General features: G+C 43.9%; 1 protein-coding gene and 1 long non-coding RNA gene across 2 annotated transcripts in view; both read right to left on the bottom strand.

The window, feature by feature from the left end:
- Window positions 1–5,899, bottom strand: part of cmip (c-Maf inducing protein) — a 42,249-nt gene extending 36,350 nt beyond the window's left edge. Inside the window, exon 1 of the mRNA XM_031868119.1 lies at window positions 4,913–5,899. Within this exon, the coding sequence (XP_031723979.1) occupies window positions 4,913–5,248 (336 nt within the window). The 5' untranslated portion in view covers window positions 5,249–5,899. The remainder of the gene's footprint in view (window positions 1–4,912) is intronic.
- A 3,275-nt stretch (window positions 5,900–9,174) lies between these two features.
- On the bottom strand, window positions 9,175–13,959 carry LOC116394770 (uncharacterized). The gene is made up of 3 exons (XR_004213479.1): window positions 13,718–13,959; window positions 12,297–12,355; window positions 9,175–9,190 (listed from the first exon to the last, which is right to left on the bottom strand). It is a non-coding gene; the product is annotated as an uncharacterized LOC116394770 (long non-coding RNA).
- Window positions 13,960–14,467: the final 508 nt, after the last annotated feature.

Raw genomic sequence — 14,467 nt, 5'->3', positions numbered from 1 at the left:
ACAACACCACTAATAACTACAACTTCAATAATGAATACTCTACTAGAGTACTGAACACTCTATTACACAACACTTTTACACTACACTTACATCTCACTGGTTTATAGTCCTGTCATCTGTTCGTTTGTGCACTTTATTTTAGATTTCATCTTTATTTTATATCTCTCTGTACATTTTTATGTTTCTACTTGCACTGATTGTTGTTGATTGTTAAATGTTTGCACCTCCCGTCACGCCAAATTCCTTGTATGGTCAACATACCATGGCAATAAACGGTTCTGATTCTGATTCTGAACAGTACCACAGACCGGATGGCACAGCTGTTGTGTTGGACTGCATTAGAGCGTAGAGCTGCACCAAACTAAGTGCTCACTGAAGGTATTGAGCTACTATTTCTCTCTCGTTTGTTTTGGAGTAAATAGCTGAAGTGGATATTTAGTGTCAACAACAGACCGTCCTGAGGAAAACAGCCCGTCCATCGACTAGAGACCAGGAATGTGGCAACGCAACAACACCAGCAGTGAGAAACATCGTAGGCCAACAGCACAAGGCACTTTCCATGAATGGGGACTGAAGAGATGTAGGACGGGCTGTGCCCGAGTCTCCTGCTGTTGACTGGCCAAAGTTCAATGCAGACTCACTGATAGGTGGTGCAGCTCACGGCACACCACTCAAACCGTCACTATATCCTGACAGTGGTACATGAGACAGAGGATGAGACACGTTAGAGGCCAACCTCAAGCAGCACCCCCACCGCCCGGAGCAAACGACGACACCGGTCCGTACATCCTGCATGATCGCTACTGCACACGTGCAAACTACCAGTGGTGTATAGTAACCAAGTAGAAATACTTCGTTACTGTACTTAAGTTGTTTTTTTGGATATCTGTACTTTACTTTACTACTTATATTTCTGTTTACTTTTACTTCACTACATTTTGCAAAGAAAACTGATACTTTTACTCCGATACATTTCCCCTGAAACCTTCGTTACTCGCTACAAAATCAAATCTATCTTTAGAAACAAAATGAATCATGAGACCAGCGTCGGGGACTGTGGTGGAACACAGACTGCAACAAGCAGGTTTGGCGAATCAGTGGTCCTAGCTTGCAAGTTAAATCATTGGTTAATCACGTTAATGCGCAATTGCAAACAAGTGCTCTCAAAGCCGCGGTGTTTTGATTCCCAGTGATGCCCAGGATGCTATATGCTATAGCTAGCGAGCGACTACATGAGTAGAATTCCACTCTACGATAACTGATTTCATGATGGAAGCAGAAATGGAAGCACCTGCTACTCCCGCAACAAACGACGGTGGTGACGAAGACCAACACCCGTGGATCGCTAGCGAGTTAGTGAGCTGAGGAAGTGTTGACAGTTGTGCAGCTATAGTTGGCTAACGTTAGCTATAGCTAGCCACCACACCATAGGATTGACAGGAGCCGCGAGAGCGCAGCATTAGTGTTAGCATTAGTGTTAGCATTAGTGTTAGCATTAGGGAAATCCTTCCCAGCTGTGCGCAAGCTGTCTGTGAAGCAGAACACACCTCTACCTGCCTCAGCGGCCTGTGAAAGGCTAGTTAGCATCAGGACTAGTCTTCAGCCCAAGAAGAACAAGACGGAATTCTCGCAATTTTGAAAACCAACTTCTTTTGAAGATGAACAGGACATTTTTCAGTTTCAAGTAATGACTGGGTTGTTACTTTCGGTGCTGCTTTAGTATTGATCATGTTTTGATATTTGAGTCATTTTGTGGATGATCAGATGGAGTTATGATGGTAGCAGTCGCCCAATTGCAGATTCAGCTTGAGCAAAACCTTTGCCTATTGTGTTCAAATCAGGCCCATAGGAGTTTACAAGGCAGGTGTCCTTTCTCACAACACTGACCTGATGCATCAAGTGGATATTTGTTGCTGAACACAATATTATGCATTTGCCCTCTACATCCTCTAGTCGGAATGAGCATACTTATAAACGCACTGTTACAACTCCTTCATAGTGTCATATTGCTTTACGGAGAATTATGATGATAAGTTCATAGTAGATGCAAAAGTATACTTATGTACAATATGTTATGTTGAACATTGTTGCTCCTGGATGGATCACAGCCAACCCAATTATTTTCAACACAGCTCCATGTCCTTGGTCATGGTGGCCACAGCACTTAAAAGAATAAACTTCATAATTCTCATAATTCTGACCCTTTGCTTTTTTATTAACAGCATTTACTTGTACTTTTACTTTCAATACTTAAGTACATTTAATATCAGAAAATTACTTTTGATACTTAAGTACAATAAATATCAGATACTTTAAGACTTTTACTCAAGTAGTATTCTAATAGGTGACTTTTACTGGAGTAGTTTTCCAGTAAGGTATCTTTACTTTTACTCAAGTATGGCTTTTGGGTACTTTATACACCACTGCAAACTAGTACTAGACTCTTGCTCTTGATCAACGCTCTTGTGCACCTTATTTCATCCCGATAAGGCCGGAGGAGAGCTGATTCATGTTAGCCGTGTGCAGCACAGTCCTACTGGCTAAAGAAAGGGGCTAACCGCTAACGTGAGGAGGTAGCATTGAGTTACATATGATGCGTTCAAGCTCTATTCAGACTATTGGGCAAAGGTAAATTATAATGTTATCATGTTGTGTTCACATGTGATCTTGTAAAAAGTGTTTGAGAAGAAGTTTTAACAACAATGTAGAAGAGATATCAGAGAGGGAGTTATGGCCTTCTAGACCTCCTAAAACCAGCTCATCACATATCAGAGAAACCCACTAAACAAGTATTTACTCTTTCTTTGAAAGGCAATAACTACTATAAATGACCATAATAAGGTAAAAGGATATATATATATATATATATATATATATATATATATATATATATATTTCCAAAAAGGCCCCGTATATCTTGTCCGATTCCTCGATTAATTGATGGAATAACTGGTAGAATACTTTACTATAATATTCCATAGCTGCCACCCTAATCAAACGTGACAAAGTGAAATGTGTCTCTGAAGAGGTTGAACTTACTGAGAACGATCACCTGAATCTGCAACTCCTCGAGGCCTTAAGGAGCTTTATGGCACGTTCATTGTTTAGCTGTCCGGCTCACAATGCTGTAAAAACCCAGAGCACACGGAGCTGCTCAGCAGCAGACAGACTCCGTCAGAGAGCAGCTGGTGGACGTAGTGGAGCATTTAGCAGCTGAAGAGACACATATTCTCCCAGGAGTGGGTGGAGACCCAACACGGAGCTAAAAGAGCTCCATGAACGTGTGACTAAGCAGCTGTTTGTTATGTTGACATTGTCCTGTTTGATTTATCGGCTAATACAGTTCTTAACTTGTTCATATAGCCTACAGATATCACCAGTCACTTAACACTTATAGAAATATATAAGCACATTATTTGACCTCCTCCCATCGCAGTTATCGATGTTGTTTTCATGTGGAACCATTTATTCTTCATTTCAGTGACATTAGACCCTCAGGAGACTCAGCATTAACAGCATTCGTTATTCGTCTCCTTCGCCCCTTAATTCTGCTGCTGAGATCTCTGAAAGCAGGACGTGAATAGAGGACATATGGAGCCTTACATGGGATTATCGGGTGTTATTTATGCTAATTTACAATCCTCGTGAACACACACTTATGGGCTCACTTGAATGCCAATAAGTCAGAGAAATTAAGGACGAGATTTAATGACAATATTCTTTGAGGTCCAGTGATTCATAATCAGAGATCATGGATTCATATCGTCATGTTACACACCAACAAGCAAGTAATCAGTGGGAAATTAAAAATCCATTTTGATGTTAAGAAAAGCATTATCGAATGCATTTCCCCATAAGAGGCCCATATGATTGTAAACAATGAATTCAGCTGAATCATTGAGATCTCCAGTGGACCACCAGGTCCACCAGGTCTGGGTTTACCCTCCACTCGACTTCCCTGCTGTAATATCAGTCTCCAACACATTGCACGCTGCAGTGAGCCATGCAGCACACTCCTCTAGCTCGGTGTGATGGACACGGTGTGTTGATGAAACACTGGCTGGCTGTGTGGAAAAGTCAGAGGGGTTGATAGAAACAGAGGAAATAAAGATTTACTAACAATTACAGTTGATTTAATCAGCACAGACTGTTCCTCCTGGACGCTCCACAGGAGAGAATAACATTGTTCTGTATAATACATCCTGATTCCTGAGAACATAAAGGAACATTCTGCACTTCCTGATGATGTGATGATGCAGGATTCACACATGGACCCAAACTGTTGCCCTAGCAACAGCACAGCAATGTGCTGCCCATCTATTTGTGGTTGTGTGGCTGTTTGGATGTCCCGCCTCCCCGTCTATGCATCAACCGCTGCTTTAAATCATCCATGCACCATCATCTTTAGGATGACATATAGACCCACAGAGGAAGCGTCCTCCACGTGTTCTCACCACTAAAGCCCAGCACACACACACACACACACACACACACACACACCCTGCTGTGGGATTCTGTTTCCAGGGACTGATAAGAGACGATCTTTGTCCTTCAATAATTCAGATGAAGAGTTACAAACGATGACCATTAAGAGACACGTGACACAGACACCAAGTGCGTCCACCTGCACCCCAGCGGGGGAGCCGGATGGTGTTGCACATGACGTGATGGAGGGGGGGGATTATCAGCAGACCACAACGGGCCACAAACAGTGACAAAGTGCCTTCTTGTAAACTGCGTCAACAGCCTGCGCGTCATCTCGGTCTGCTGCGTCCAGACAAGAAAAGACAAACAGCGAAGTTGCCTGAGGAATGTGAAACGCTGCATATTACATGGTGTGTCGGGCGCGCGCGCACACACACACACACACACACACACACACACACACACGCGAGGCTGGAAGGCGACTCACTGTGGCCGAGGTCAGGCTGCTGTCCGTGAGCGTGAGGTGGTGCGGCTCCCACCTCCGCAGGAACTTGGAGGTGAGGATCTTGCTGAGGAAGGTGCGGGGGTGCTTGACCACGCACACCTGGATGTCCCCCTCGTGCAGCAGCTTGTAGCGCATCCCGCCGCTGCTGCAGTGGTGCAGGGACCTCTTGCACGGCCCCGCGCTCAGCTTGGTGTTGTTGTTCCCCTCCGACATCTCCCCCAGCAGAGGCTTGTTCTCCTCGCACTGATAGAACTGGTTGTTGTGCAGGTCGTTGGCCCCGCCGCCGCCGCCGCCGCCGCCGCTGCTGTTGAAATCCATCGCTCGGTAATCCAGCAGGTTTATTGTTTTCCAGATGAAACTCTCGGGGACGCGTTGGAACGGACACGAGGATCCTACATGTAAAGAAGGAAACAGAAGCGGATGAGGTCGTTGGGATCGAGCTGGGGGGGGCTCCCTGCCTACCAGCCGCTACAACACGACCTGCCTCACTGAGGACGGGGCCGAGCCTGGCGTAGAAACACCGCGATCAGTGTTTCACCAAAGCGTATCCGACCTCTTTATGGCACACAGCTCATACTCAGCAGTCATCCACCATTTTCCTCCCCGCACAATGCCCCATAAACTGTCTCCGCGGTGCGCGTCTCTCCACCTCCCCCCCAGCAGCAGCACCAGCAGCAGCGAGCTATTCAGTATGTTGGGACCATGGCCTTATCCGTTCCGTCCGTCCCCGGTGCCAAACCGAATAATCCACAGCGAGGAACGCGACGGGAAGAAGCAGAAGGCGGACGGAGTATCCGATGGCGGCAGCGCTAGGCTCCTCCGCGGGGACTTGTGTTCATTACAGACTTCCTTTTTCTATTCCGTCCTCTCGCCCCCTCTCTCTCGGTGTAACAAGGAGCCAGCACTCTCCGGCAGCGCCGCGCCGATTGGTCCCCGCTCGTTCATGTGATACCGGACTGACGTCAATGGGGAGGCGAGCGGATGAGCCGTGTGTCTTTTTTGCGCTCGACTGTCTGCCGAGGGCGCACGCTCTAACCCCGCCCCCTGACCCTCCCCCCGACCCCTCCCCCTCCGCGTTTAGAAAACACGGACTTCAAGTGAATCCGCCTCTTTTGAGTTTCTGTGGAAGTGATGCAGCCTCTCGATGTCACGTCATGTTACAGGAAGCATCGCAGAGGAAGTGATGAATACATAACATGCTGTTTCTCTCTATTGTGCGCATCGTTCCCTCTCGTGTCTGTCTGTAGCTTAATGGAGGAACAACTCTCTTTTACCGACAATGTCTTCACATGTTCGTAATACTGCAGTTATAGAAATATTGTAATGCTTTTGCTTCTGAACCCGGGTTATTATAGCAACTCAATTAAAGTGATGTCATTTAAGGAAAATATTGTCTGTTGATAAACTAATACAAATAAATAGTTAATAATAGTAAATTCATTTGACTTTCAGTTGTTTCGCTGTAATGTATCAGCCCCCACGATTCCACGGACACTGAGTGGTCCTGACCCTCTAGAGATCTTTAAAGTGGTGCTGAGATCACACATTGACACAAACTAACTGAGACTAAACCTAAACACTCTGAAAGCCAATTAAAGAAAACTAACATGAAGTCAAAACTATATGAACCTTAGTCTGAACTCTGACCTTTCCTCCGTTTGTGTGCTCCTCGTGCTCACGTTGTGAATAATGATATATATATATATATATATATATATACAATAATAATAATATGTGTGTAATGAACAGCACCGCTCTGGACACCGTTAGCCGTCTCACTAGTCTCCATGAGAAACTAAATTCCAGATCAAGTTTGGACTCAGGTAGTTCCGGTACAGAGAGATAAGCACACCTCGCCACACCTCTGCAGAGATTTATTGTCTTCGTCATTCAGCAGGGCGGGTGAGCAACAATACAAGGCCCTGAAGCCATGCCTTCCGCTCAAAGAACCATCCCAACGCTCCGTCACTTCTAAGCCAGCCAATGCTCACGTTCCACTCAGAAATATGAGCAGCCAGACAGAGTTGAGTTCTCTTGCTTCACTGTCATGGCCGTGCCCACAAGAAAGAACAAAAGAAAAAGCTGTGTTCAGGCCACCAATGGGATTTGATTGAGGACATGAAATATACAGAACCCATTTTTTTAACCCAGTTTTACATGCAGATGTAACGCTGTGGGAGCAACAGTGTGACCCAGCAGGTCATCAGTGTTGTGTCCAGATGCTTCAAACTGAAGCAGGTGGCAGTTCAGAAGCGTAGCTTATTGATGAAATACCCACGAGCATTTTATAGCAGCCTGAAGGAAACGTGTGCTGTGTTTAAAGGTGTCAAATAATGACCAGAAGCTATTTAACAGATCCAGGAACTAAAAGGCTCTGCTCAATGTGAAGAAATCTTCTGACAAAACGTTACGACCCTTACAGGTGACCATCTCCAACCCTCACTCAAGCACCCCCCCAGCGGACAAAACCCAGCAACACCCACCAACACCTGGTCTTTAGTGGATCAGCACTCATTCACAGCAGCTCCTATCGGCACTGATGGAACCTAGACATGCTCCTCTTTCCAGTGCAACGTAATGTGTTGCATGTTAAAAGGAATATGATACATGAAATGCACAGGGATTCATTTTTATTATTTATTGATGTACTAAACATATAATTGCTATGACAACAGTCAAAACACACTTCATTCAAACTCGACACACACAACAAGCCCTTCATTCACAGAGTTAGAGATGAGGAGAAAGCTCAGCCGCAGACTCCATTGACAGAAACAGTACTGTGACCTTGCTGATTGGCATAAAACACACTTCATTCCCCAACGGAACGGAAGAGACCTGCGTTGCTCTCCCTGAGGCGTTTTCCCCCGTTCAAGTTCTGGGGGAGTTCTTCCTGTTCCGATGGGACGGTCCAGGCACAGAGGACGTGGTGAGATCTACAGATTGTACAGCTCTCAAATCTGTGATTTGTGATATTGGGCTTTACAAATAAAATAGAATTTAATGGAAAATGAAAGTCATTCAAACTCGACAGAAACAAAACAAAACTCATCAAACCGTCGCTGTCTTTACACTGATCTAATAGTCACCTTCTCTGGTCAAGAGTTTGAAGCAGAGACTGAACCAATTAAAAGAAAAACACTTTCACTGTTCAGTAAATCTGTTTTCCGGCATGTTGTGCCGTGCAATGGAAAAGAAGTTCATCGCCTGTTTTTTAAAATCTGTAAGCAGGTTTTACTGGTGTTTACAAAACCAGCATATACTTTTTCCATCAACAGTGTGTTATGCAGGTAATAGAGATGATAATCTCCATAATTCAGAGAAAAAAACGAGCAGAGTCTCATAATTCGGAGATAGTACATTTTTCTAATAGTGAATGCATTAGGCTCTGATTAGACAGAGCGCGTTTTAGCACCTTGAACATTCATCTGAGAGCAGAAAAGCACCAACGCCATCAACACTTCTCATTGTGGTGATATGTGAGCGGCTGTGTTTGACTTCACCAACCGTACCTGATAGGAACAGCAGGAGGCAAATGTTTTCATTCATTAAACTACGAGACTCGACTACTATTAACTATTAGGTAGCTATATGGTTTGTGCTAAGCTAACGTTAGCACTCATTTGGTGGTAGCACCTGTGTTTCTCCTCCTGTGACAAGTCAAATGTCTTCTCTGTTAAAAAGGCCTATTCCAGCTTCCTCTACTACTAAATATTATAATGAATAATGATAACTCGACTCCCATGTCATTCCTAAAATGCGTATACAGCAGTCTATATATTTATACAGACATGAGTAACTTTAGAGTTTACTCATGTCTGCCTCCTAGTTTTGTGCCTCTTCCCCAAAACAAACAAAGAAATCACCAGCAACGTGTCTCTCCAGGAACAATGTCCTAGTTCCACATGGACTATTTGCTTGGTATAAAGTATTTAATGAAAAGGTGTCCAAAGAGAAGATGTGCACCTCAAACTAAATTCCATTCACCTTCCTTGTATTGAGGTTTTGGCAGCAAACTCAAATGGGATGTAAAAACCTGGACGTGTGGGAAGCCAAATTTGCATCCCTCAAATACAAACTGACAAATGCACTCCAAGTCAAACATGGCTTATGTTTAATACACGTAGGGCACGACATTATCTGCCAAAAGCAGGTACAAGAAATCCTGCTCAATGACATCACTCTATTGAAACTCCCGGAGGAATGAGCCAGAGGGAGCGAGGCTTTAGAAACACAGTGTTCGGGCAGAGAAGCAGCAGTCTGAAGTGAGGCTTCACAGCTTCCCATCCCAAGGGTCCCCACTCCCAACAACAACCACCTCACTGGGAGCTCTGAGCTTTCCACATCTCCCCACCCGGGACGTCCCGCAGTCCTCCCAAAGCTTCTTTATATTCCGTTCTACCCAGAATCCCCCATCAGCCGCAACACCAGCCAGTCACCCAGGTCTCTCAAGCCAAGTATTGTTCTGGAGACGAGTTAGGACACGCCGGGCAGCCCGCCGGCAGACGAGCTGCTGTTGTGTCAACAGCCAGAGAAGGCCAAAGGGGAACGAAATAAGTGCAGGAAGAATGCAGTGTGTCATATGCCAGACTGATGTAATATTCTACATTATTTTGTTAGATATCTGACGGTATTAAATCAGTGCTGGAAATCCATAACAAACATGTTAAATCACATGAATTCCTTTGTGTATAGAAATTATAGTCAATTTAAATTGCATTCTCATGTACATGAAAGCATCAGAGGACCGGATACAATGTGATCATATCATAGAACACCGTGATCATACGACACTGAAGGAAGCTCTTAATACAGTGGAGTAGAGGCACACATAATATTTCCATCCATGCAATGAGACGTCACAATATTAATCAAAAATGTTGAGATTCCATATGAAATATGAATGTGTTATACACATGAGAAAACAAATGGTATGATGGATGGACATATGCTCTGCTGGTCACACCAGTTGTTCACACGTGTTATTCTGTGTTAGGGATTTATTTTGTCTTTGTATCAACAGACTGCATTTTTATTTGATTTTTCTTCATTCTTGTTTTCTTATTAAATTATTTTTAATTGACTAATGAATCTTCTCAGTATTTCTGGTGTGTTTCTCCAGGGTATTTTAGTATATTATTTAGAATTACACTGGCATTGATTACCATTGACTGTATAGAATCAAGCCCGTTTTAAACATTGTTGCTCTACCTCGTCATGAGTCTCATGAAGCACTGAGTGAAACATGTTGCTCTGATCCTGGATCACAGTTTTATGGACAGTTTCGTGCTCGCAACCACAAACGATTATGTTTAAAGCCTCAATTATGAAGAATTGAGGCTTTAAAGTCAGAATTAGAGGTAAATTCTAAACTGTAGCGTAAGTGTAACGGGTGAGGTAAGGACCAGAAGCAGTACGACAGACACAGAATAGTTGAATGAAGCTTTATTCCTGGCTGAACACACAACAGGTCAACAGTCTCAGATCAGCTCACATGGAGAAATCCACTCTGTGGAACGCCAAGCCGTCAGGGGAGAAGGCAGACAGGAACCAGAGGAAGCAGAGGCAGAATCTCGTGGTCGGGGACAGAAGGCTGAGTGGTTTACCGGGGCAGAGGCAAGGCGGAGAAGTCCAAACAGGCAGGGTCGGCAACGGGAAAACAGTCGGAGGATAAACGCTGGAAAGTCTGACAGTAGGTGCAGCAGAGTGAGCAGGTGAGAGTGATGAGCTGATGAGGTGGGTGTGACTAACAGGTGCACTGAATGAGCTGATGAGGTAGGTGAGAGATAGAGTGACAGGAGAGAAGAGAAGCTGAACTGTGACAGTAACAGTATAAAAGAGAAGAGTAATATTAGCCAACATAAGCTACCGATCCAGAACCCATAAGTGTATTAAACTGAGCAAGAGTGTGTCTTATTACTTGAGAATCTTCAATTGAATTTGTAAGAAGAGGATTGCGTCATGTCTTCTTTCAAAAGCTTTAAGTGGAAAAGCCTCAGTAGACCAAATGCTCTGAAACTATGACACATGGGAAAAGACTTGACAACCAGTGGAGCATTGATGGATCAGTGGTACAGTATCTTCTAGTCGTGAACCAAAGCGCCAAGTCAGCGCCGCGGCCTCCCACACACACACACACACACACAGTCACAGGACCCAGGTTAGCTGGAATCTGGGAGCAGTCACGAGAGCAGCTCACTTGAAGTGAATTAGCTCCATCCTGGTCATGCTAGGTAGCCTGTTAGTTAATCTCCTGTCTAGACATCTCCTGACCTGCACATGTTTACCATGTGCACATCTGAGAACTACACACAAGGCATTGTCTGTTCATTCTCAGCGCACATTATTCGGGAGCAGTTTAGCAGAAACACAACAGGATGTGGAGAGCACTATTTTAAATGCTGTCTAATGGAAATATCACTATAATATATATTATAGATGTTTGATGAACTGCTGGATGGAGCGCAGGGAGAATTCTAAAGCTTGTCAGTTGGACCAGCCATCCTGTGAATCCATCTCTTTCACAGCAAGATTCAATTCAATGTAGTAACTGCGTCAAATCACTTTTCAGACAGAGAGAGAGACAGACAGAGAGAGAGAGAGACAGAGAGACAGAGAGAGACAGAGAGAGAGAGAGAGAGAGAGAGAGAGACAGAGAGAGACAGAGAGAGAGAGAGACAGAGACAGAGAGAAGAGCTCCTTCTTCTCGGTTCAGATCAAAAGACAAACAGGAAACTGAAATTCTCCATTCTCTAAAATGTTTACTGAATGAATCAAACTGAAGTCTGCTGACATCAGACAATAAAAACTAAACATTCCTGCTGATGACATCATTAAGTGACAGATGTGACCGTGGTTAAGTGGAGAGCAGGGCCGACCTTCAATCAGAGGGTCGGCGGTTCTGGCTCCGGGGACACATGTTGATGTGTCCTTGAGCAACACACTGAACCCAAACTGCTGTGAATGTGTAGAATGTAAGTCGCTATGACTGTGATGTACTGTAATGATTGTAATGTAATGATTGGCCAATCAGCCGTGAATGATATGATGTCATCAGGCTAGATAATAAAACTGAGAGATTAGATTCATTAACAGGACAAACAACACGTTCTATGTTCCTCAATAGATACATTTATATCTGTGATTGTTAAATAATCATCTTACAGGTTTATTAAAACATTTCATGGTCTTCATCACTGTGAAACGCAGTAAGAGGACCTTGAGTTTTGTTTTAATCGCATGTTTGAAGAATTCCAAGAAAACGTCAACAACCACATGTGACAGCCTATAATTAAACATAAAGCACGAGCATCATAAACAAGCTCAGAGCATGTGACGGAGGACGTCTCTTTAAATCACAACTTACCCGTTTCTCTGCAGGTGAACGACGTGATCGTTTCCGTCCACACTGATGACATAAGACACCTGAAGACAGACAGAGGATCAAGTTTAAAGCTGCATTCTCTCTAGTGGCGACTCCTCTGGTTGTATAGAAATGTATAGAACCAGAAAATGTATTTTCTATATAGAAAATGAAGGACGACGTTCTTACCTTTTGAAACTTATTTAGACTTTTATGATATTTATTTATTTATAATAGTTTCCGTCAGATTTCTAATGTGTGCTGCACGGACATTGTTTTGATTTCAACAAGACGAGGTATAAAACATAACCTTTATATAACTTAAAGTTATATAAAGGTTACATAAAAAGTCAGTTTAAATGAACGGCGATGTTCATTCCGTTCCTTTTCATATGAAACAAAGCAGACAAAGCTTCAGAGGACACGTAGCCAGGCTAGCTGTCATCTGTTTACAGCCTTTATGCTAAGCTAAGCTAAGCAGCTGCTGGCGGTAGCTTCAATCTGAATCTCTCAGACAGAAGAAGAGGATTCACCTAAATGATAAAACTGTTGAGCTTCTAACGATATTATTGTGAGTTATAAACGTTAGTTAAGTGTTTATAAGCATGTAATAAATGCTGCTGAAGGAGTTAGATATGTGTCGCCTGCAGCGCATAAAAACATGTCTGAACACACACACACACACACACTCTGAGTATCACATTCCACCAGAGTGTGTGTGTGTTCATACTCATGTCCACACTCTGTTTCCATTTGAAAACGATCTCCGTCCAGACTAACACGCCTGAAACTCTGAGTTTTCAAACTCCTCCGTTTACGGTGCTCAAAAACGCCGGCGTAGTGAAGACGCTCCGTGTGAACGTAGCAGAACATGTGAGTTTCAAATGGACACGGAGTGATGTGGACGCGGCCTAAAGCTCAGCTGACTCATTACTCATCAGAGTGGAACCTTTCTTCTCACTGCTGCAGCTCTACTGGGGGACCCTTTCAGCTGCGCACACACTGAGTCTGATATTAATTATTATTATATTATCATAATAATGTTATTTATATACTAATATATGACTAAATACAGAGGTCACGTATCTACCATGTGACCGTTGTATTAAAGTCTTTCTTAGAGAAACGTAAACAAAGATAAACCTAAACCTCCTGAGCCTCATGGTGGATCTCATCATCATGCTCATTATGGGATGTTAGACGACGGTTCTACTGTATTTCACATCTCGTGACTTCCAAAGTGTTTTGGTGAAAGTGTCGAGAGATACTGAGCTGCTGACTCAGCGAGGTCACACAGACAGGAAGTAGATCTGACTGAGGTCACACAGACAGGAAGTAGATCTGATGGCTCAGCTGTTCCTTCTGCTGAGTGTTGTGTATTACTAAAAACACCTTAACGTTATAGTAGTAAAACAGCTCAGCACCTGATTGGGGGGTCTGCCGCCCGCGTCCCGCCTCAGCCGGCCTCCTATTAGTCGAGGGACAGTCAGCTGATAGGAGGAGAACTCCGTCTGCTGAGAGTCTGCAGGAGGAAACAAACAGAGGCGAGTCAACATGGAAACTCATCAGACTGTCAGAGATGTGGAGGAGTACAAGGAAATACTCAAGTACAAGTACTCCAGATACTTCAAAGTACTTGCTGTGTTAAAGCTGCATTCTCTCTAGTGTCCACCAGGGGGCGACTCCTCTGGTTGTATAGAAGTCTATGAGAAAATGACTCTACTTCTCTCTTGATTTATTACCTCAGTAAACATTGTAAACATGAGTTTATGGTCTCAATCTCTAGTTTCAAGTCTTCAATACAGCATGATGTTCATTTAGTAACTTATGGTCCATTTAGAGTCACACAGACCATAAAGCAGGGGATGCTTTAGGGTGGGGCTACACGGTGATTGACAGGTCTCTACCAGAGACATATACGGCGTCTCTACGTCACTCCTCCTCAGTCCAGATATGCTCACTTCCTGTTCACTGGTTGATAAATAAACAAGATGGCGACGGACAAAACATAGAAATCGAGGCTTCAAAACATTCGTCCACAAACCAACGAGAGACTTCAGGATGACGACGTCCGGCCGGGAGGAAACGGAGAAAAATGTGTCCCAGAAGATAACATAAGTCAGACCGACACACACACACACACACACACACACACACACACACACACACACACA

The sequence above is a fragment of the Anarrhichthys ocellatus genome, unplaced genomic scaffold, assembly GCF_004355925.1.
Source record: "Anarrhichthys ocellatus isolate YVR2014 unplaced genomic scaffold, GSC_Weel_1.0 scaffold41, whole genome shotgun sequence".
NCBI classification, from domain to species: Eukaryota; Metazoa; Chordata; class Actinopteri; order Perciformes; family Anarhichadidae; genus Anarrhichthys; species Anarrhichthys ocellatus.
This window is presented reverse-complemented; position numbering and strand designations above follow the sequence as displayed.